At 53.9% G+C, this 22,607-nt stretch overlaps 2 protein-coding genes across 9 annotated transcripts in view; both read left to right on the forward strand.

Annotated features, from left to right (window-relative positions):
• The first annotated feature begins 2,075 nt into the window (after positions 1-2,075).
• IL1RN (interleukin 1 receptor antagonist) lies at positions 2,076-14,636 on the forward strand. 5 transcript variants are annotated; one of them, XM_039851630.1, is made up of 5 exons: positions 2,076-2,118; positions 9,883-9,934; positions 11,363-11,451; positions 12,087-12,199; positions 13,028-14,636. In XM_039851630.1, exons 1-5 carry the CDS (start codon positions 2,091-2,093, stop codon positions 13,238-13,240), a joined length of 495 nt encoding a protein of 164 aa, XP_039707564.1. In that variant the 5' UTR covers positions 2,076-2,090; the 3' UTR covers positions 13,241-14,636. The 5 variants fall into 5 exon arrangements, with proteins under 5 accessions (XP_039707564.1, XP_039707565.1, XP_039707567.1 ...); XM_039851631.1 differs by lacking the exon at positions 2,076-2,118 and adding an exon at positions 2,737-2,840 and having other exon boundaries at positions 13,028-14,635; XM_039851633.1 differs by lacking the exon at positions 2,076-2,118 and adding an exon at positions 9,498-9,749 and having other exon boundaries at positions 13,028-14,460.
• Positions 14,637-19,532: 4,896 nt separating this feature from the next.
• PSD4 (pleckstrin and Sec7 domain containing 4) overlaps positions 19,533-22,607 on the forward strand; it is a 33,554-nt gene continuing 30,479 nt past the window's right edge. For 2 of the 4 annotated variants that reach the window (XM_039851621.1, XM_039851617.1), the window contains exons 1-2: positions 19,533-19,727; positions 20,600-20,755. The gene's annotated coding sequence lies outside the window, so the exon portion shown is untranslated. Of the gene's footprint in view, positions 19,728-20,340; positions 20,756-22,607 lie in introns of those variants that run through there. The other 2 variants (XM_039851620.1, XM_039851619.1) reach the window with 2 other exon arrangements.

Raw genomic sequence — 22,607 nt, forward strand, 5'->3', positions numbered from 1 at the left:
TGCTGAAGGGGTGAAAATCTTCCTGTGTAAAGCACCTGGTTGGGAGTCGAGTGCAGGTGGGCATTTAAAAAAGGTTGTCCACCTTCTACATGGCTCGGGAAGTCTGTACGCTCGGATGGGTGGGCGTTATTTTTTTGGTGGCATCAGAGCCACACTAAGGCCATGTGGAACATGGATTCTGAGAGCTAATTTTGGCCTGAGTCGTCTACAGACTTCCCTGCACTGACCTCTGTCTTTCTATTTGCATTTGACATCTGCCAGTCGGAGAGTCCAAAAGGTTCAGGACACGGGCCTCCTCAGAGTCTTTGGGGGACTTGCGCTGCCACCCCCTACATCATATGTGCAATGAGAACTCTATCTTGCAGGTGTGTGAAGTTAGCAGTGTGCAAAGCACATCCACACCCGCGACCTCGTTTGTGATTGGTCTCCACATCTGATGGTCCCAGAGTAAAAGAAAAGGTGCTTGGGTGCTGTGAGCTCGGTCTCGAGCTCAGGGAGTGGGTGTCTGCGTGGAACCGTCACACAGGGCCCCTCCCAGTGGTCGGGGCTGGTCTGGGTTGGGTGTGCAGCTGTGCTCTTGCAAAAGACCAAGCCGGTTGCCCTGTTGCCCAGGACCTGGCTCAGGCGGGCACTGGGGCGGCCCCCAGGCCTGAGCAAGCCCCAACAACACCAGCCGTTCTGCTCCTGGGCACAGCCTCCCCTGTGACTCCATCCTGCACAGCAGACCGCAGGGCATCTACGTGCCCCTGTCACTGCACAGAGCAACTGGGCTGCCTGTCCAGGATCCTGGGTGGAGGTGCCTCTACTTATCCATGGAGGCCCCTGGCCTCAGGACATTTGGGGCCCAGCTTCCCCGTGGCACGGATGAGCCCACAGATACACATGAGCTCAAGCCGTCTAGGGGGCAAGACGCCCTGCCTGCACCGCTCCCCAGTGGAAAGCCTCGATCCCAACTCCCCTGCTGGAAGCTCTGCCCTCCAGGGCCCTTGCAGGGGTCACCAGAGAAGGTCTAGTGACAGGCCCCACACCCTGGGGCTCCCCCTGGAGCCCACAGCCTTGCTTCCTCTTGCCCTCCTCCTGCCACACCCATAGCGTGGCAGGTGACCCTGGGCCTGTCCCAAAAAACCTGTGCTCCCTGTATGTGTGCAGATGTCCCCCTGTGGAGCAGTTTTTGGTGCTGTGATGACGGAGGGGACAAGGACACACCCACTGTGCTTACCTCCGTCCCTCAGGGTCTAACAGTACCTGGCGGGGTGGGAGGGGACAATGTGCCTTTGGTTTTGTCATGGTGGCTGTTGCAGGGACCACACCAGCTGATAGTTCTGTCATGGGACTGCGGAGAGAGCAATAGGGATTGCTCCTCCCCTCCAGTGGCCCCTCTACTGACACAGGAGGGTCCGGTTTTCATGACTGAGACCTGGGCCCGATGACCGTCCGTGGGCAGGATTATGGTGGGGAGATAAGGAGAGCCAGCAGACCGACCGGTGGGCTTTCAACCAGGACTTGTGAGGAGCCCTCACTGGGAGGGGAAGTCCTGGGACACGGTGGCCGCCCTGTCCTGCCTGCATCTCTGCTTCCTTCTGAACCACGTCTGTGCCATCCTGGGGACATGTGTGAAACAAGCGTCACATGGCTCCTCAGCTTGTGTGGTGGCTGCAGGGCTGAGCCCGTGAACGTGAGGTGTGTGGCACACCGGTCTCGTGAGGTGAGGACGTGTGGCCCAGACCCGCCCCATGGAGCAGCCCTCTGATGTGACAGAGGAAACTCAGTGTGGTGACAAGACGTCCTGTGGGCAGGTGCTCCACTGTCCCAAGGCCCCACTCTCCAGGCTTACAAGACCCGGTTCCTTGTTTGGCAGCAAATAGGCATTTCCCTACGAAAACCGCTTCACTCGGGCACCCCTACAGGGTCAGGGGCTTCATCCTCCCTGCAGGAAGTGGGGGCATGGGAAGTCCCTGGGTTGCTGCATCAGGACCCGCCTGTCTCCGGCCCGACCTCAAGCCCTGTGGGCCTAGTGAAGGCCTCTGGTGCGAGTTGAGGGCCAGAGATGGGGTTAGGGATGTGACGGCTTTCAACAGGTGCCGCCAGACATGTTCACGAGCGAGGGGCCTTCTGCAGGTGAGTGGGGCCGGTCCTGCCCCACGGGGAACACAGGCTCGAAGGTGCAGGATGGGAGGCAGCCACTGGGTGAACTCCCTGCCCTCCCTGCTCCCAAGGCCCTGTTTCTGGCTGCTTCTGCCAGCCTGCCCCTGACCTAAGGTGGGGAGCAACGTCAGCCATTCGGCAGCCGGCAGGCTGAGGCCTGGAGCGCAGAAGGGACACATTTTGAGCACAAACCTGGGACTCTCTGCCTCTGTGCGCCCTCCCCAGACCCCTCAGAAGCACTTTGTGTGTTGATTCCTCTGCAGCACTTGCTGCCACATAAATTGATTTGTTTCCTGGTTTCCTATCTACCTTTCTCCCTTTGGGTGTCAAAGACCTTGCCTGCAGCAGTGCCTGACACACAGGGCTCAGTCCATGCAGTGTCTGGAGGAGTGGACACATGCGGGAACAGTGGCAGTCGGGGCTGGGTGGGCACAAGGGTCCAGCCCAGTGGTCCAGTGCAGCTTCCAGTTTTCCGCAGATAAGAACCCGTCTGGCTCCTGTCAGCCTGAGTCACCCTCCTGGCAGCAGGGCTGGGCCAGCCCTGTGTGGGCGTCAGGAGGAGACGCAGCCGCACCCGGGAGGCTCTGGGCGCCCAGGTGCTGCCCGGCGTCCTCCGTCTTAGGCTGCAGCTCGGTCTGGAGCCGGGGCTGGGAGGACCTTGGAAGATTCGTTTTCCTAAGCCCCCATGGCTTTGGGTAAGCTCCTTCCACTTCTGCCTTTTCATCTGAAAACTGGGGAGGAAATGTTGTTGGTGTTTACCAAACGTTTTCAGACGGAAGAGCAGGGTCGTGGGGAGATGTTGCAGGCGTGGGCTGCAGGCCCGTGTGGGAGACTTGGCCACGGCAGAGGTGGGAGGACCACGCAGACACGGGCCGGCTCGCAGGTAGCAGGAGGCTGGCACGAGGGAGGAAAGCCTGTCTCTCGTCTTCCCGTGTTGGTGGAAGCATGGGGGCCGGGGACACGTTCTGTGGAATGACAGGGAGGATGGTGCGGGCTCCCTGAAAAATACTCATAGGTCCGACAGGCAGTGGGGATGGTGGTAGCCGTCACAAATTTGTTCCAACCGATGCTTGTCACCTGAGAAGAGGCCCAGGTGGACAGAACGTCTCGTTTCTCAAGAGGAGTCAGATGTTCTGATTGTAGTATGTGCAGTATTTGATTAAATAGAATGATAAGGTGAGCAAATGAAATATTGAGTGTTGGGCCTGCGGGCGCAGGTGTGCGTGGGCAGGGGGGAGACCTGCAGGTTGGCTCTGAGGGCTCGGCCTCGGGGTCCAGGTGCACCTGGTGCACTCTTTCTCCCTCGGGGTCTCAATTCCTTGAGGTCAGGAGGGGCTGGCAGACCCCGGGGTTCACAGGTGCTGCGTGTTTTTGAGAATTGAAGGTTTGTGGCAGCCCTGCATCCAGCACCTCTGTCGGTACCACTTTTCTAACAGTATTTGCTCACTTTGTGTTTCTGTGTCACATTTTGGTAAACTTCACAATATTTTGCACTTCTTCATTATTATTGTGTGTTACGGTGATCTATGCTCAGTCATCTTTGAAGTGGCCGCTGCAATTGTTTTGAGATGCTGTAAACTGCACCCATAGGACACAGTGCCCTTAGTGGACAAATCTCGTGTTTGTTCTGACTGCCACCTGACTGGCCAGTCCCATATCTCTGTCCCTCTCCTCGGGCCTCCTTTGTCCTTAAGTCACAACAATATTGTAGTTAGGTCGGTTAATAACCCTATGGTGGTCTTTAAGTGATCAAGTGAAAGGAAGAGTCACATGTCCACTCCCGATGAAGACACTGGGCAGATTATTGAAGTGACAACCAAGGATTGAAAATGTCATATAAACTCTGCCGATAAAGCAGTGACAGGTCCGAGAGGACTAATACCCTCTTTGAAAGAAGATCTCTGGTGAGTAAAATGCTATCCAACGGCATCACATGCTACAGAGAAATTGTTAATGAAAGGAGGAGTCGGTCCGTGTGGCAATCTCCATTGTTGTCTTATTTTGAGAAATTGCCACCCACCTACAGTGACTGCCAGCATGATTGGTCAGTAGCCATCAGCATCAGGGCAGACCCTCTGGGACAGACCCTCCCTCAGAAAAAAGATTGCGACTTGCTAAAGGCTCAGATGATGATTGATGTTTTTTAGTAATAAATTTAGTAATAATTAGTATTTTTTAGTTAAGGTATGTATGTGTGTGTGTGTGTGTGTGTGTGTTTAAGATAGAATGCTATTACATTATATAGACCTAATAGACTATAGTGCAATGTGAACAGAACTTTTAGATGCGCTGGGAAACCCAAGAATTCTTGTGACTCGCCACTTTGAGGTGGTGTGGCCCTGAGCCACAGTATCCCCAAGGTCTGCCTGTAGAAGTGGGCACAACCCCTGTGCCCACTGCAGGCCATGCACGCTCTGCCTGCCTGTCTGTCTCATGAAGGGACCATACCCAGGCTGCGGGAAGCATGCAGCTAAAAGGCCAGCAAGGTATAGCAACCACTGCGCATGTACCAGCCAACAGATGGCCGGTACTCTTCAGGGTTCGTGTTGCATGGCGACCAACTGGCTCAGTTTTCCAGGGGCTGAGGGTTAGTCAGCATGTGAGACCCTCACACTAAAACTGGGGAAGTCCTAGAAAACCCTGGTGGCCGCCGCCCAGCTTGCGAGCACATGGAGAGCTTTCTCTTCAACCCATGTGAGGCTTTGGGGTTGTCCTTTCATTTTGACCAAAAAACCTCCCCAAATTTCGAAGTATTGGTGGAACAAACCATTGCCCTGTTCGATGTGAGCTTATCTCGTAAGAACGAGCACCCTTCCTGCTCTCGGGAATGGTGCGATGGAGCAGAGAGGAGAAGCGGCAGCCGCCTGGCAGGATGGCCGTGCAGAGGGCAGCATGGGACCTGGTTCAGACCCCGCCTTGGCCTGGAACGGGCAAGGGAGTTAGTCTCTTGGAGCTTTGATTTCTTATTCTACAAAGTGAGCGCAAGTACTCACACATCTCAAGAGTGGGTGCAAACGTGCCTGCCTGGCACAGCTTGTTATTGTTGTGTTGGGAGGACCAAGAGAGATCTGCATAAGAGAGGAGGCCACAGGGCCCGAGCAGAGCAGGTAAGACACACGGCTGTCCCCTTCCCAGTTCCTGTCCCTCTCCTGCCTGTGGAGAAGCTGCCCAATAAGGCTCGTCCCCAGAGCCAAGACAGCAAGAGCAAACGTGTATGTCTAGACACGCAAGATAAGTATATAAAAGTGGCTCTCAGTGCAGACACACACCTGACCCCGGAGTTACTGGGCTAAATTGCCTTGGAGGACTAAGCCAGGTGAGCCCTGAGGCCGGGGGAGAGCAGCCTCCTTGTCCAGCAGTGAAGGTGACAATTGACTTTACACACAGTCTCCTGACTGCTCGTCAGCGGCCAGAGGGCAGACTTGGTCACCCCATGTGGTTGTTTGGTGGGCAGCGGTGCCCAGGAGAGCCTGTCTCCACACCTGACCTGCTGTTGATTTGGCCGAGGTGGACTCGGCCCTCAGCAGGGCTGGGCAGGTGCAGATGACAGAGAAGATGTCATGCTGCATTATCCCTCTTCCTCCTCTGCATACCAGTTTGTTACCCACGTCTTAGAAAGAGTAACTAGAGCCTCTACACTATTATCTCAGCAAAACTCTACAAGATGGGACAACTGCCCATATTGTGTGCTGTGTGCTGTGACACTCAGGCACACAGGAGTCCAAGGGCAAGATTCAGCCATGCAATTTAAGGGGCACACTTGTCTACCCGAAACAGCAGCTTAACTTCTTACCAACAGAGCTAGGGTGACACAGATACAGCTCCAGGAGGCACAGCTGAATGCGTCTGCACTGAGGGTGTCCGATAAACTGGATTTATCAGGAGGGATTGTTCTCTGCAAGGGAACAGGACCTGTGGGCTGATAAGGTGGGAGGTTGGAGTTGGGACATGGGAAGGTTTCTCTCTGGAAAGTCTGGGAGCAGCCCCCTCTTCCTCCCTCCGTTGGGTGCTGGAGCCAGCGGGGTCTGACTGTATGTGTCCCTCCCCGACTGCACTCAGTGATGTCATGTTGGTGGCTCGAAATTGTCCATGGCGAAAGCACTCACAATGGAGGAACCAGCGAATGCTACAAATTGGAACTTTTTTTGAAACCCAGCTGTAACACTAGTCAGCGCCTGCTGCTTTGCCTCCAGGATCGGCCCCCCAGACCACAACCTGGTGTCACCATTGTCCACTGTGCCCAGGGCAACCTTAAAATGAATCTGACAGTGTCACTCTCTGGTTCACTTTTCTTTAAGCTAAGTTCCCTGCCCTTCCTCCTCTGGCTCCTGCCCCAAATGCTGCTTTAACTCCAACACCATGAATAATCAGATTCAAAAAACACAACATGTCAGTTTCCTCATTTGGCCCAGGCTGTCTAGGACCAGCCTTCCTGCTTGGTACCTAGTAAAGCCAGAAAAAACGCATTGCTGAAAATCTGAGGCTTCAAAGAATGGCCGGGAGGTGGAGCCAAGCCTCGGCCTTCACCCCAGAAGCCTTGGCCAGATTCTAAGGCTGCCGCTAAGCTTGGCGGCATTGGGAGGTTCGGGGTGGTTGGTGAAAAAGTTTGTGCTTTATCTCCCACTGAGGAGCAAGGTCCAATGGACCCCCAGATTTGGATTGGGACCCCAGGCGGTCAGGTGTGAGTGGCTAGCACAGCCACGGAATGGCCTTTAGCCCCGCCGGGGTGAGGGTACCTGGGCTGCCTTGCCTTGGCCTCCCTACCCAGTGGAGGCCAGCATGGTGTCCTCTGGATAAAGACGTCACCCAGAGCCTCATATGATCCCTGTAGTGCTCTCTGTGCAGAGTCCAGAAGTAAGATGTAATTGGGCACAGACCAGGTGGCCTGTTCACCGGAGGAAAATACAGCAGGAGAGGACCTGGTGGGTTCAAGCCGGGGAGGGGCAGCCTTTATGAGAACCACGAGTGACATGTTCAAGGATTTAAAAGACAAGATCAAAACTTTTGGCAGAGAACTAGAAAATATACAAAAAAGGAACCTAATGGAAATTCTAGAACTGAGAGATGCAATGAACTGAAATTGAGAAAGAGCTGGCATGTATGTGCTGAACGCTGTGCGGGAGGTGACAGTGCAGGCTAAGCCTGTGGCCTCCATGCCCTTGCCTAGTGTCACCCCTGGGAAATGGATGGCCCGGGTTTCCTATTTTAGTGCAAGTGGGACTTGGTCGCTTCTGCTGTCACTAACGTCTAATTGGGCAGGGCTTGGCACGTGGATGGCACCAGACACAATCGTGGTGCCTGGAGCTCAGAGGGAAAAATGGGGCCCAGCAGGGAGGGCTGAGCCCATTATACTTGATTCGGGAAGCAGAGTGAGGGGCTGAGCAGCAGAACTGAGAATGAGTTGAGTCAGAGACTTCCTGTACTGAGAAGTCATAGGGCCACCAGCCTCCTTGGGACGGAACCAAGAGTCAAGCTGTGGCCAGAGGCGTGGGGATAGGCCAGGGGCTTCCCCTCCCCCCGGGGGCAAGGGGAGGGTTGACTGGGTCAGGGGCGTGTGACCGACCTTGCCCACCTCACCTGGGATGAAGGGCACACACAGCAGCCGTCTGTTGTTTGAGCATTTCCTGCATGTCAAGGTCAGGGCTCAGCACAGCACGCACAGTGCCGTCCTGGTAGTCACTGTCACACGGCTTCTGTTATTAGCCCTAGCTAGCGGTAGAGAAGCCATGAGCAAGAGAGCCTGTGTACATGTTCTGGGTGGTCCAGCTCATAAAGGACATGGGAGGATGCAGCCCAGTCGCCTGGCTTCAAGCTCGGTCCTGGGGACGGCCATCCTCAGACCCAGGGAGGCCTGTAGGCACAACAGGTGAAGGCACAGATTTGGAAAAGGTGGGGACACCAGCCTCCATGCTGAATTCGGGTTGAGGACAGCGGCGTTACCAGGAGATGCCCTGTGGGCAAGACCTTGACTGTGGGCTCACACACACCTCCTCCTTCAAGCAGTCCTCCCGAACCAACAGAGACAACAGAACCAACAGAGACAACAGAGCACGCCTCAAAGGTAGATACGCTCTCTTCTCATGTGTGCTTCTGGGAGATGACTCCCAGATGACTCCCTTGGCAGATGACTCCCGCCAGGTCACACGTGAGAACAGAGCAGGGATGTGTACGAGCCATTTGCCCCTCTATTCAGACAACCGGGGAAGTGACTTGATTTTTGCAGAAATGTTTCATTTGCTCTGATGAGGAACTCTTTAGAAATTGGATTCCTGTGTGAACTTCCTCTCATTTATTATTGAAATGTGACTGACATGGCGTATTGGTTTCGAGGGCAGAATGCGGTGGTTTGCCCGTCACCACACGTAGTCATGTCATTTTTTCTTGTGATGAGAATCTTGAGGGTGTCCTCCCTCGGCCGCCCTCGGCCATGCAGCTTGGCCGTCCTCCTCAATGGCTCACCCCTCATTCGGGCGCAGACTCCAACTCACTTGGAGAACCATCAGGCTCACCACACTGGCTGCGGCAGGAGGAAGGCCCCGGCCAAGAGTTAGGGGCCCTGAGTCCTTCCCTTCCTGGGCCTTTCTGGGTCTTCTCCCAGCAGTGACAGGGTGAGACAGCAGTGGTGGGGGGTGGCCAAGCTCCCAAGCAGTCCTGAGATGCCACAATCTGCTTCTGTCCTGGCATGAGCACCCTGGTCACAGTCACTCGGGGCCCTCTTTGCCTTTGTTCTGTCCACAATCAGGAGGGTGCTGACCTCTTCCTAAGGCTCTAGAATGTAGTGGGGAAGGAACGAGTGTTGCTCATGTCTACTGTGGGCCACAGCTGTCCCTTCCAACCAGTATCCCCCCTTCCCTCCCAGTGAGGTGACTTGTTCAAGGCCACCCAGGCCTCAAGTGGCAGAGGTAGAATTTGGATCCATTTCTGTCCCAGTGCTGAGCTCACCCTAACGTTCCCAAGACCGTAACCTCAGAGATGTGGACAACAGGGACAGAGCTGGTGTCAAGGTCCCTTCCAGGACACTGGCTCGGGAACCGGAGTCAGAAAACTCCAGGGAAAGCTACCACCACTCGTTTCTGTAAATAAAGTCAGATGGAACCCAAGCAGCCTGTCCGTTGACAGATTGTTGGCTGTGTTCAAGCTGCGATGCTGAGCTGGGTAATCATGGGGTGGCGTGGCCTCAAGCCCTACCCCATCTGCCACCTGGTTCTTTTTACAGAATGGTCACAGTCCCTGGTCCAGAGTCCAGCAAGGCTGTCCGCCCTTCAAAGGACACGACGTGACATGAGACCGTCCCTGTGCCGGGGCCCTGCCCCTCAGATATTTCTACTCAGATCTGTTTTTTAAGTCAACACACAGCCCCAGGGCACCTGTGGGCAGATGAGGCCCCGGGTAGGGTCCCGTGTGCTCGTCCTGCCCGGGAGCTCAGTGCAGGGAAATGGAAATCTTCGTTTTGCGGAAATTGCCCTCCTGGGGAAAAGGCAGGCCAGTTACGACACCGACTTGCGACACCCGCAGGGCCGACGGTGACAACAGCGAGGTTTCTCTTTTTGGAAATGTGAGGAATTTCCGTTTCTGAGTGGGGCAGGGCGCAGTGGCTGGTCCGGGTGAGGGACTATCTTCTTTATAAGCAGCTCCTCTGGGCCCGAAATGGCAGTCCTCACTGCCAGTGCTGCCACAGGATGGGGATCTGCAGCCCCAGCCACTTCATTTTCCTCCTCCTCTTCCTGTTCCCTGCAGAGACAGCCTGCCGCCCTTCAGGGAAGAGGCCCAGCGAGATGCAAGCCTTCAGGTAGGGCCGGTGCGGGCAGGGCGGACACGGCATAGCCCTCTGGGAGGGTGCTGGGAAGGGACTGCCACTGCGGGGCCGTCCGAACTTGTGCTTGTGCTTAGCTGGCATTGGGGGCCCAGCCAACTTCCCAGAGACCCGAGCAACTCAGCAGGTGACAGACAGGCATGTGGCCAGGATCCCAGGCGGGGTTTATGCCTAGTGTGCCCGGCAAAGAAGCAGAGAGGGTGCCAGGGGCAGGGCCGCCCCCAGCTCTAGGTGATGGTTAGTGATGTGTATCTGTGCTGACGACACCTTGGAGGGTCCTGGCCCCTGGAGCCTCAGGTTCCCCACTGTGACATGGGGTCAGGATGGCCCTCCGCCTGCCTTGTAGGGTGGTCGTGAAGATAACAGTGTGACAGTGCTCTGTGAACTGTAAAGTGCCCAAAACTATTATGAATTTTAAATATTGGGTCAGAGGCTTTGCGAGATGTCACCATTACTGTTGTGAAAATGACAGGCCACCGTGTGTCTGCACCTGCCCTCCACCCTGTTAGCCAGGCCTGGGCATGTCCAGAGACTTCGCCCTCTGGCCTGAACAGCGAGTCAAACTCTGCACGGGGCACGTGCGCCCCTCTCATGTGGGAAGGTGGGCTCTCCATCCCCATCTGCTGGTGGCTCCAGGAGGGGCTCTTTAGTCCCGTCAGAGAGGCGCTCACCTGGAACTGGGAGATATTACAAAAGGTCAAATGCTCACCTGTGCGAAGAGCTTTACAGTTTGCCCAACTACTTCACCACGCTCGTGGTCCCTTGCAGCTACCGGGTAAGAGGTGTTGTCAGCCACACTTCCAGGACAGGAGTCAGGCCCAGGTCCAGGGTAGGCTGGAGGTAGCAGGACATGGAGGGTCACACAATCTCACAACCAGTGGGGCCCCAAGAGGAAAAGGCTGAGGGCCAGAAACAGGCCACTGGATGAGCTGGACAGGAAGCTGCCCCTGCCGGCCCCTGGTGGATAGAAGATACGCTTTGGGACAGACCCCCACTCCCTGGACACAGAGTGAGTTACTGTAAGGTGCTCTGTCCTTTGAAACTTCCAACATTGTGTTGTGGTGGCTGCTAGCCTCAAACGACTCTTTAAATTTACATTTAAATGAATAAAAACAGAATAAAATTAAAAAATTCGGACCCTCAGTCACATTGCATTTTAAGGCTCAATGGCCATGCAAGGCTGGCAGCTGCCACATGGGGTGGCAGGCAGAATGTGTGTGCACCTGGAGGGCCTGCAGGCTGGTGCTGCTCAGGGCCCAAGTCCAGGGCTCCTCCTGGGACCTGAGGATGAGGAGTGGGTGAGCCCGGGCTGACCCTTGTGTCCTTCTCCTGCCATAGGCGTGTGAAAGCGACACTGGGGCCGGGCCCAGTGCTGTCCACCACAGCGGCCCTTTTATGTTTCAGGATCTGGGACGTTAACCAGAAGACCTTCTACCTGAGAAATAATCAGCTCGTTGCCGGATACTTGCAAGGACAAAACACTAAGTTAGAAGGTGAGAGGTCGCTGGGAACACCGATGTGGGCTCTGGGTCACCCTGCCCGGATTTGCAGTATGGCGGCCTCTGTGTGACATCTTGACCCTGCTGGGGAAGCCCGGCTTCTAAGGGCCACATTTGAGAGAGGTCCCAAGAGGGCAGGGAGGGGCAGAGCCTAGGAGCCACCACCTGTAGGCACGGTGGTCCCAGGGCCACAGCTGAGGCTAGGGGGACCAGAGGGAGCCTATGCACCAACCTGTGCCTAGCCGGGCCCATATCCCTGTGCCTGGACTTTGATGCCCCACTCCCACGATGAGCACATGGCATAGACAGGCTGGCCTCCCATTGCTACTGTCGGCCCAGAGGCCATGGAGGGACAGGCGGCTCAAAGCCACCACATCTTGAGCCCCATTCTGACTTGTGCGTGATTCCCAGCGTGGGCCACACACCAGTTGGCCGGAGTCAGGTGTCTGGGAGCAGTTAAATATGTGCTTGTCTGGTCTTCTGTTTGGGTGCAGATCAGAAAGATGGGCCCCGCTGGTCTGATGACCTTGCTTTAGGTCAGGGGCAGAACAAGCCCAGGGAGAGGCCAACTGTTGGCTGTCTTGGCCTCTCCATCCCCACAGCCTGACCATTTGCTCTGCTCCCCTCAGAGAAGCTCAATGTGGTGCCGGTTGAGCCGCATGCCATGCTCCTGGGGATCCATGGAGGGAAGCTATGCCTGTCCTGTGTCAAGGTGGGAGACGAGATCAGGCTGCAGTTGGAGGTGAGGACTTGCCCAGACAACAGTCACTCATGTTCTTCCTCATGGCTCGTGGGCCAGCTAGGACCTGGCCCTCCCCTTCCACATGGGGCGCTGGGGCTCGGCGGGCCCTGGGGCGTCCGGACGGTTCCCTTCCCTCAGGCTGTCTCTGCGTGGCCACCCAGAGCTCTGGGGGCAGCTTGTGCCTCCCAACAGCACAGCTGCTGGTTTCTAAGGGGGATTATTCCAGAACCACAAACACTTATGAAACGCTTGCTTGCATCACACTGCTAATGTCTCCTTGGCTAAAGCCTGTGTCACATGGCTGAGTCTAGCCTCAGCGGGGGAGGGGCTACATGGGGTCAGCACCAGGAGGAGGTTCCTGTGGGGCCCTCAGTTTCTGTGTGCCACTCTCTTGTCCCAGGGCTCCCTCTTAGATGTTCCTTCCTCCCATGAAGTCCTGTCTAGGCCCTCCTCAGTCCTTGTCGACTCAGACCCATGGGCTGTCCCCCTCACCTGGGGCCCTGTACCCCGTGGCCCCGTGCAGGATGATGGGCTGCCCGCAGTGGGGACAGACAGCTTTGTCTCAGGAGCTTATGGACCAAATCTTAACCCACAGTGGCCATGCTGAGGCACTGCCTCTGCTCATGTGCTGTGTGTTCACTAGACTCACGGACCCCTGGCGAGAGTGGCCAGGCTTTCCCGAGCCAGGGTGTGACAATGCCGCAGCCTCTTTATGTGGCTGTTGTCCTACAAGGCCTGGACTTGTGGGGTCCTGTGGGGTGCCTGGACCCCAGTGTGGGGTAGGGGGAGGTGGCACCGGAGCCCTCACCTGTCTACCCCGGCTCCCAGGAAGTCGACATCACTGACCTGAGCAGGACCCAGGAGCAGGGCAAGCGCTTCACCTTCATTCGCACGGACAGCGGCACCACCACCAGCTTCGAGTCTGCTGCCTGCCCGGGCTGGTTTCTGTGCACGGCACTGGAGGCAGACCAGCCCGTCAGCCTCACCAACAGGCCCGAGGAGGCCGTCATTGTCACCAAGTTCTACTTCCAGCAAGACTAGAGGAGCTGCCACCCCGTCCCACTGCCAGCACAGGGGCTGTGGGAGCCCTGGCATTGGGACCCTTGTCCAGCCCCTCATCTGCCCCTGCAGTAGCCTTTCTAAGGGGCAGCTTGAACCAGCACAGCTCAAAGCCCTTCAGTGTCATCCATGCCTTCCCGGGAACACCTAGGCCTCCTGGCCAGTGTGACGTCCTCTGCTCTCCTGTCCACCCTCCCCCCATTCCCTCAAGCCACTTGCTTACCTCTCACCAAGTGGCTCCCAACCTTGTTTTGCAAACTGTGGGAAGCAGTAGTTCCAGGTCTGTGGCTCGACGGCAGGCAAGGGCTTCCTGGTGTTTGTGGGAGCGCATCCCAAGCAATCTGAATGAGAGCTCTTCGCTTGGTGACGGCATCCTTCCTAGGGGTGGAAGACGTCCTGTGCCTGTGAGACGGTAGAGAGAGCAGGTCTCCTTTTCCTTTTTCTTCCTTGTTTTTGTGATGGCCTAACCTGTAAAAATGAAAGCACACACTCCGTGCTGGTCCCTAATTCTTTCTTTCCTAAGTGTTCCCTGAGTCTAGACCCTGCTGCCCTGGTCCTGAGCACCATCTCCACTCCAGACCTCTCATGGCTGCCAGCAGCGCCCCCAAAGCTCCAGTCCCCAAAGCAGAGTGCAGCTGGCCCCAGTCCCTTCTGACCTCCTCAGGGTTGACTTGCTCCTGGCCATTTCAGCACTTCTGACTCAGGCTTTTTGGAGAGATGCGTGTGCGTCTGTCTGTCCCCGCCAGACTAGATTAGGGACTGTGACTTGCATGTGTCTCAGGTCGTCGCAGGGCCGAGCACGTGCTTGACTCTCAACAGGTGCTCACAGGTGGGTCGTATATGTCGAGTGGAGCGTCTTCTGCCCCTTGTGACTTAAGCTCTCTTTGTTTTACAATAAAACCTTGAAAATGCATCTATGTTTCCAGCTATGTCTGTGGCCCCAGGCTCAGGGCAGAGGGTGCAGGGAGAAGGGGAGGCTGATGGCTTTCTCATCCAACGGGCCTGGCGCCTTCCTCTGAGCCCGTCCCTCCTGGGGCCTCACTGTCCCTGGACACATGAGGACGTGCCTCCCTGAAGAAAGGTGTGTAGCAGCAGTAGCCCTGAACCAAAAACAACACAACCCCCATCACAGAACACCTGGTGGCCTGTGTCCATATGATGCAGCTCAACAGCCGATATGGGACTACGGCAGCTGCCCGCAGTGGAGCAGGGAGCCCCACTCACAGAAGCCGAGAGCACGGCTCGTTCATGTAGAGTTCAAAACAACCAAAGCTCGTGTGGAGGCTATGCAGATGAGCATGAGGAGAGGGGAAACCATGCTGTCCCCGAAGGCTGGTGGTGGGGACTGCGTGACACGGGGTGGAGTAGAGGGGTCAGGCAAGAGCAGCGGAGCTGTAGGATCCTGGTAGCACTCTACATCTTGGCATGGATGCTGCCGGCCAGTCTTCTGTGTGTTTGTGTCATATTTCATGACTCTGGAATGTCCACAGATAAAAGGTCAGCACCTGGGGGGTGAGGGAGTGGGCACCTGGGAAACAAGGGTGGGGGGAGGAAGTTGGTGGGGGGACGTCGCATTTGGCCCCACTAGGTGCATGTGCAAGCGTGTAGGAGCCACTGCTCATCAGACATCCCCCAAATGGTCTGCGAGTGGGGTGCTGTCCTCCCTCCTACCTGAACCCCCTGCTGGGCCACCAGCTGCAGTGTAATCTTGGCCACCTGGCTTGTTTCAGGACAGTGTGACTCAGACGGGGTTTCTAGATGGAGCTCCCTGGGCCCCTCTGCCAAGTGCCTGGGAGCACACCCCTAAAGGAGAGCTGAGTGGTGGGCTACACCCCTCACCCTGCCTTGCTCTTTGATCCCAACTGGGCTGGTTTGAGAGTGGCCAGGGTGAAGCCAAGACATCAGCATGCCAGGGCCCGGACCCCTGGACCATATGGCTCCTGACTTAAGTGCCAGGTGGCTGACCTGTGGACTCGCTCCTATACCCCAGCCCAGGAGCACACACGCCAACCTTGCCCACATGAGAACCCAAGGCCATGCCTGAAGGGGAAACGTGAGCTTTGTCATTGTCATTGGTGGGTGGTGGATGGCATACATAAAAGACATAAACGAAAAGGCCAGGACTCTCCTTACAGGGAGGACTGGGTCGGGGGGAGACAGCCATGCCTGTCCTCTCCCAGGGGACTCCACGCGGAGTCAGATGATCAGAGCAGAGGGTGATCTGGGTGACAGTGACCTCAAACTGTGTCCCCTTGTTACTCCACCTCCCCTCGAGGATCTCCTTGCCAAGGGACAGGACCATCTGTATCCAGTGTCAAGGTGGCCTTCCCAGGCGGTTGGAGTCACTGTGGCACCTCCACCTTTCTCTTCGGTGGTGTCCTGGTGAGTTGCAGAAGTCTGCTTTTGTCACTGGCCTGTGGCTGGAGCATGGGGATGGGGGCAAGGTTGTCAGGGGCAGATCCTGCCAGCCCGGCCAGTGACAGTCAATGTTATAGCCACTGTGAAGCATGAACAGGCCCGGGACACTCTGAAGCCTAACCCCTCACCGCCTGCCTTCCGTAGGGTACATAATCCCTTGCTAGGCACTGACTACTCCTACGTGGCCTACAAACCCAGCCTCTGGGGTGACTTCCCGGGGAGACGCGGAGGCCCCCTGCTGGTTCTCAGTCGCCTGGTCTCATAGCCCCCAGCAGGACTATGGCCAGGCCCCATCTGCATGGTGCCTATGGGGCCTTCCAGGGGTGCTGTTTGAACCCTTAATATAGGTACTGAGCACTCTGCATTTTGCAACCTCTGGAACACCTGGCCTCTTACCTGAAACTGACTGAGCTCATTTAGACATGTCGTGAACTGTGTAGGCTCCGTGGGCATTTCCCACCCACTCTTCTGTCTGCTCAGAATTCTCTGTCTTGGAGACCTACCTGGCCCGTGTCCTCTGCCGAGGCTACTGCCCAAATGGAGCCTTCTAGAGGTCTTTCCTGACCACTCATCTCAGGTGGCATCTGCCCCAAAGCCACCTATATCTCCTTGACTTGTCATTGTGCCTCACTTTATTATTATTTCTACCAATATTAGCCCTGACATCATGCACGTTTGCTTGTTTGCTTGCCGACATCCATTTCCCTGCTACATCATGGCAGGAGTGGTCCCCCACACCAGTGTCCTATCGTCAACTCCACAACCTTCATCATGGAGCAGCAGCTCTATGTCACATCCAGCCATGGAGTCCATACACAGAGGCCAAGAGTGGGGCCTGTTCACATATACAGCGTGTGTGGTGGTGTTCTGCACAGTTAATGTGTTTTTCCATTGTGTCTCTCTCTTATGCTGAGGGCGAATAATTCCTTCTACTGTGGCAGACGCGGGGACTCAGGTGCACTAACTGGGTATCTGCGTCATCGCTGTGAAAGTCAGTCTCAGTGGGGAGGTGTGGAGGGACAAACAAAGAGAGAGAAGGATGAACAGGAATTCAAGCTCACAGCAGAGATTGCATGAGCCACAATGAGAACAGTATGAGAGGCCATTGTCCCAAACATTCTGGGCCTTGCCACCTGGGCAAGCTTCTAAGGCCCGGCCTATACCTTGTTCTCAGCCACTCTTTCCCTGGAGGCCATCGTGCTGCTGGTGGGCCACCAGCTCCCAAATTCTTGTTTCTGTTGTACATGTCCTGTGACTTCCTCACACCAAGTAGGTCCAGGCTCATCGGTAGGTATCCAAACAAAATGTCCGTGTGCTTCAGGAGAGCAGAGCTCTGAAGTCACAGTCACCTCCACCCCTGCAGAGCAGAGCGGCTCCCTGGAGAAAGTGCGTTTTACCCTGAGGCCCTTGGTGGGGAGAGTGTGTGCTGCCCTGAGCAGGGAAGAGGGCAGCCAGTAGTAGGGACGGCTGGTGTCCAAAAGCCCACTTTTGGGTGGCTGGGCGCCATAAAAGAAAAAAGTCTCTGACTTGAAGTCTGAAGGCCCAGAAGTAAGGTCCAGCTTCACGGCCAGCAGCTGGGTGACTTTGAACAGGCTGCTGAAGCTTCTTAAAGCTCATTCCACTTGGTAACCGAGGTCACAGCACTTGTTGGGCTGTTTTGACAGTTGTCATGTGAAAGTCTCTGTGCAAATGTGTTCTGTAAAGCCACTGTCTCCAGGGCCTCCGGCTGCAGAAGAAAGCCAAGCAGATGACTCTGTCGGAGTGTCCTGGTCCTGATGTAATACCACCCCCACCCAGTGTTTCTGGGGTGACCCAGAGAGGGGCCCTCACTCGTGCCCATGGGGCCCGTCACCCAGATCTTCCATACTGTCCCCTCTTATCCATCCGTGTCTACACCAAGGGCCATCTCTCCAGATGATCCCCAAGCCTTCTTTCTCAAGATGCCCAGGGGGTTCCAAGAAAATAAGAGAATATTTCTCCAGCTCTGTACCACTAGGTGGTACCTGTGTCCCCAGACAGCACTCAATGCTGTCCGACAGTCCCCGTGAGAAACTTGGCCTAGGATCATTTGTTTCAGTAGGACACTCGCTTCCAAGCAGATGTAACATGTGCAGGTGTGGTATGGGCCGACCAGATGAGAAGAGAAACACATGGAAGCTGTGTGTTGAGATGTGGCCCCTCGCCTCCTGCCCATACCGTCCACACGGCCACACTGTCCACACCACCACACCATCCACACCACCCATGCTGTCTGCACTGTCTGCACTGTCTGCACCATTCACCACCTACACTAATCCGCACCACCACCTGTCCACCACTTAGCCAGATCTGCTGTCTCACGCCATTCACTGCACCTGCACTGTCCACACACTGCCACACTGTCCACTGCCACGTAGTCTGCACGCCGTTCACCACCTGCGCTATCCGCCACCTGCACTATCACACCACCGCGCCGTCCACCCGATGGATCGCGCTGTTCTCGTTCGCACTCACCATAATCCACGCTCGCCACCGCTCAATCACGCCACCGCGTAGATCTGCATAATCTTGCGTTCACGCCATCGTCCGGCACCATCGCCAGCGATCCGCAATCACGCGCCGTTCACGCCACCCTCTTGCACTAATCCACGCCACTCCCGCTCCACCGCCCGCGCCATGGCACCAATCTGCACTCACTCCCTCACCGCAATCCACACCACCGCTCACCCGCTCAGTCCACGCCGCCACGGCCAGATCTGCTTTTCATCTGCCCGCCACATTCACGCCGCCAGCCCAAAGCCACCGCTTCGCCGATCCACGCTTTCATCCACTTTCCATTCCGCAAATCCACGTGCCAGATCACCCTTTCCCTCGCGTCACCATTCACACCACCCGTGCTGTCCACACCGTCCTCTGTGTCTGCACCATTCGCACCACCTACACCATTGCACTGTCTACACCACTCACACTGCCCCAGGACAGCTCTTGAATCTCTGCCTTTGGGAGCATAGTTTTTGCTTCGCACACACGTAACCAAATGCCGCATTCTGTGCCCAGAGCAAAGGATCCAACTGCCCCCAATGCCTTTCCAAGTGTTCACTTTCCTAGGACAAACTGCTTGCTGCTCTGACGTGACAGCTTCTCTTTCAACTGACCACACCAGGCTTTCAAGAACATTGGGACCAAGGGCTCATTTAGGCTTTGACTTCCATCCTCAGGGCTGGTGCTTCTCTCTCTCCTGCCAGCTCTGTGACAAGGAGTCTCCCCCAGGAATATTGCCAAGGAACCGGTTTACCCTTGCATCCCTCACTCTGCTCAGCCCTCTCCCAGTTCGTCGGGAATAGACTGAAATTACACTTACGACCTGCTCACTGGGTGGCTTTGGGTGAAGCCAGTGGCATTCACATCAGGTGGCACTCCTTTTCTCTCTCTTGTGATATAAATTCATTTTGTTTCCCCACCGAATCCCGTAAGAGTGTAGATCACTCATGACCTCCTAGGGATGTGAGGGAGTTAGATCTGAGCCATCAGGAGCCATTAGGGGGATTTAAGTTAAAAGGCAAAAGGATTTGAATAGCACTTTTGATTGAGGTACAATTTATAGCAACATCCTGCATGACTTAGCAGTGTTTAGCCTGTCTGCACCACTCACATACAAATGTACATACAAATGTACACGTGTGTTACCACCATCTCATGAAAAATGCAGAAGTTTTCCATAACACGGGAAAATCTTCTGTCTCCTAATCACAACTCCCCACCTTAGGCAGCCGCTGCTTGGTCTCTACCCACAGCCTGGCCCCACCACCTTACGAAGGACTTCCTGGAATGGAGCTCAGACCGCAGGCTCTTCCTTTGGTTTCTTCCTCTCAACACAGTGTCTGCGAGATGCACGCAGCTGTCGTAGGGGAGTCGGTGGATGGCTTCTTTCTCTTGCTGAGCAGCGTTCCAGTTTCACTACCGTGTCCATGAACTCGTGAGTTTTTGTCACTCTCATGCATGATAAATAAAGCAGCTGTGGATATCCTTTAGGACAAGTCTTCTCATGCACATTTATTTCTATGTCTCTTGGGTAAGTAGTGGGGAGTGGAACGTCTGGGTTAAATGGTAGATGCGTGTTAGCTTTACGAGAAATTGCCGAGTTGTTTTCCAAAGTGGCCACACCATTTATATCAGCAAAATGTGAGGGCAGCACTTGCCCCTTTTCCTTGCCGGTGTTTGGTATTACCAGTGTTTAAATTGTCGCCTTCCTTGTGGGGTGAAGTGGTGTCTCGTCACAGCTTTATTTTGCGCTGATGTCATTGAGCATCTGTCACATGCTTATTGGCTATTTATTTACCTGTTTGAAGTGTCTGTTCAAGTGTTTGGCTGTTATTGTAACTGAATGTTTTGTTTTTTATTATTGATTAGTAGCACTTGAATATAATCTGAATATGGTTCTTCTGTCAGGTTTACGTTTTGTGAATATTTCCTCCCAATCTGGGGCTTATTCATTTTCCTAACAGGGTATTTTAATGGACATAATTTAAAACACTTAAAATAAAACTCAAGTTATCAATTCTTTTCATCAAGTTGTAAGAAACCATTTCCTCCTGTTTCCTCCTAGATATTTTATAGTTTTAGTTTTTATACTTAAGTCAATGGTCCATTTTGAATTCATTTTTATGTGTGGCATAAGTTTCTTTTATTTCTCTGTAACAGCTTCATCGAGATATCCTCAATGTCACACAACTCACCCATTTAAAATGTACAGTCCCATGGCTTTTAGTATCGTGATGGTTAATTTCAAGTGTCACTCACATGGGCTGAGGGAACCCAGGGAGCTGACACCCATGACTTCGGGGTGTGTCTGGAGGAGACTGGGTTTGCATCGGTGACTGAGGAGTGAAGCAGACCCCTCCCCAGTGCAGGGGGGCCTGGTCCGACCCACTGATGCCCCAACAGAACAAAAGGCAGAAGGGCACATTTGCCCTCTCTGTTGCAGCTGGGATGCCCAAGTCTTCCTGCCTTCGGACATCGGATCCTTGATTCTCGGGCCTTGGTCACAGAGTGGGATTCACACCCATCCCTCCTGGTGCTCCAGCTTGTGGACGGCAGATGGTGAGCCGGTGCTTTGTAGCAAACCTCCTTTCATACATGTCTGCATGTATCCTCTTGGTTCTACTTCTCTGGAGAACCTCGATGAATAGAAATGTATTCATGGAGTTGTGCAACCCTCACCACAATGAATTTCATCATTTTTATCACCAAAAATAGAAAACCCCACCTCTTTTAGCTGGCGCGCCCCATTTCCCTCTTTTCCTCAGTCCTGGGCGACATTTCATCTTTCTGTCCCTATTGATTTGCCTTTTCCAGATGTTTTGTGTAAGTGGAGTCAGGCAACATGCTGCCTTTCATGATGGAGCTTTTCACCGAGTATGATGTTTTGCAAGCTGATGCACACTGCAGCATCACCTCAGTCAGGTGGAGTAACATCCTAGCGTGTGGCCACTCTACTTGTTGTTTACACATCAGTGGCGACATTGGGTCATGTCCATTTTGTATATCTATTTCTCTTGGGTACACACCAAAAGTGTGGCTGCTGGATCCCATGGTGGATCCCATGTCTGACTCTTGAGGAACCACCACATGCTGTTTTTCCAAAGCTGCTGGGTCCCTTCACCATTCCCCCAGCAGCACGTGAGGATTCCAGCTTTTCCATCCATCTCCCCACACTGGCTACTCTCTTGTTCATTGTGGCCAGACTAACAGCTGAGAAGCATCTCATGGTTCTAATGGGCATGTCTCTGATGCCTAATGATGTTGAGCACGTTTTTGTGTGCTTACTGGCCATTTGTATGTCTTATTTAGAGAAATGTCTATTCAGATCCCTTGCCCATTTTTTAGTTGGGTTACTTGTCTTTCTGTTGAGTTGGAACACGTCTTTACACATCTGGATGCAAGTCCAGGGTTGTTTTTCACCATGCAGATTTCTAGGTGTTCCAGAAACACTTGTGAAGAGACTCTCCTTCTCTGTCGAGTTACCTGACATGGTTGTTGGAAGATGCCGATTGACCATAAATGTGTGCGCCTGCATTTAGACACTAACTCTGTTACATTGATCTGTTTATCGTTACCCCATTTCAGACGAAAGCATTTCCTAATTTCTGTGTGATTTCTTCTTTTACTCATGGATTATTTAGAGGTACACTGTTTAATTCCCAAATAGTAGGGTATTTTCTAGATAAAATGCTGTTGATCATTTCTAATTTAATTCCACCATAACCAAGAAGATAGGATCTACGTGACTCTCACTCACAACATCCAGAGATTGTTTTTAGCCAGTCTGCATAGTTGGTTTTGGGTAATGTTCCATGTGCACCTGAGAAGCATTTGTGTTTTACTGTTGGTGGGGTCAGATTCCATAGTTTCATTTTGGTAAAGATGAATGATAACATTCACATCTCCTACACCCCGACTGATTCTGTGTGTCCTTGTTTACTAATTATCGACAGAGATGTTAAAATATTTAACTCCGATTGTGGATTTTATATTTCTCTCTTTGGTTCTGTCTTTTTCTGCCTGATGTTATTTGGAAGATCTGTTGCTAGATTCAGACATATTTAAGTTTGCTATGTCTTCTTGATGAACTGATCCTTTTATCTCTATGACACTTCATTTCTGAGAATATTCCTTGTATTGAAGTCTGTACTGTCACCCCGGTCAGGGATAATTGTCCAAATGTAACATAACTGCACCAAACTTTAGGCTCACTGACTGGTTACAAGGTATATTTTTCCATCCTTTTCAACCTGTCTGTGTTTTATATTTAAAATGTGTCTCTTCTAAACAAATAGGTGGGTCTTTTTTTCTTGGCCATTTTGACAAGCTCTGCCTTTTAATTGGAGTGTTTAATGTGATTATCGATAATTTTCAATCTTGCTTGTTTGTTTGATATATCCCATTTGTTTTT

The sequence above is a fragment of the Pteropus medius genome, unplaced genomic scaffold (assembly GCF_902729225.1).
Source record: "Pteropus medius unplaced genomic scaffold, Ma_sr-lr_union100, whole genome shotgun sequence".
Lineage (NCBI taxonomy): Eukaryota > Metazoa > Chordata > Mammalia > Chiroptera > Pteropodidae > Pteropus > Pteropus medius.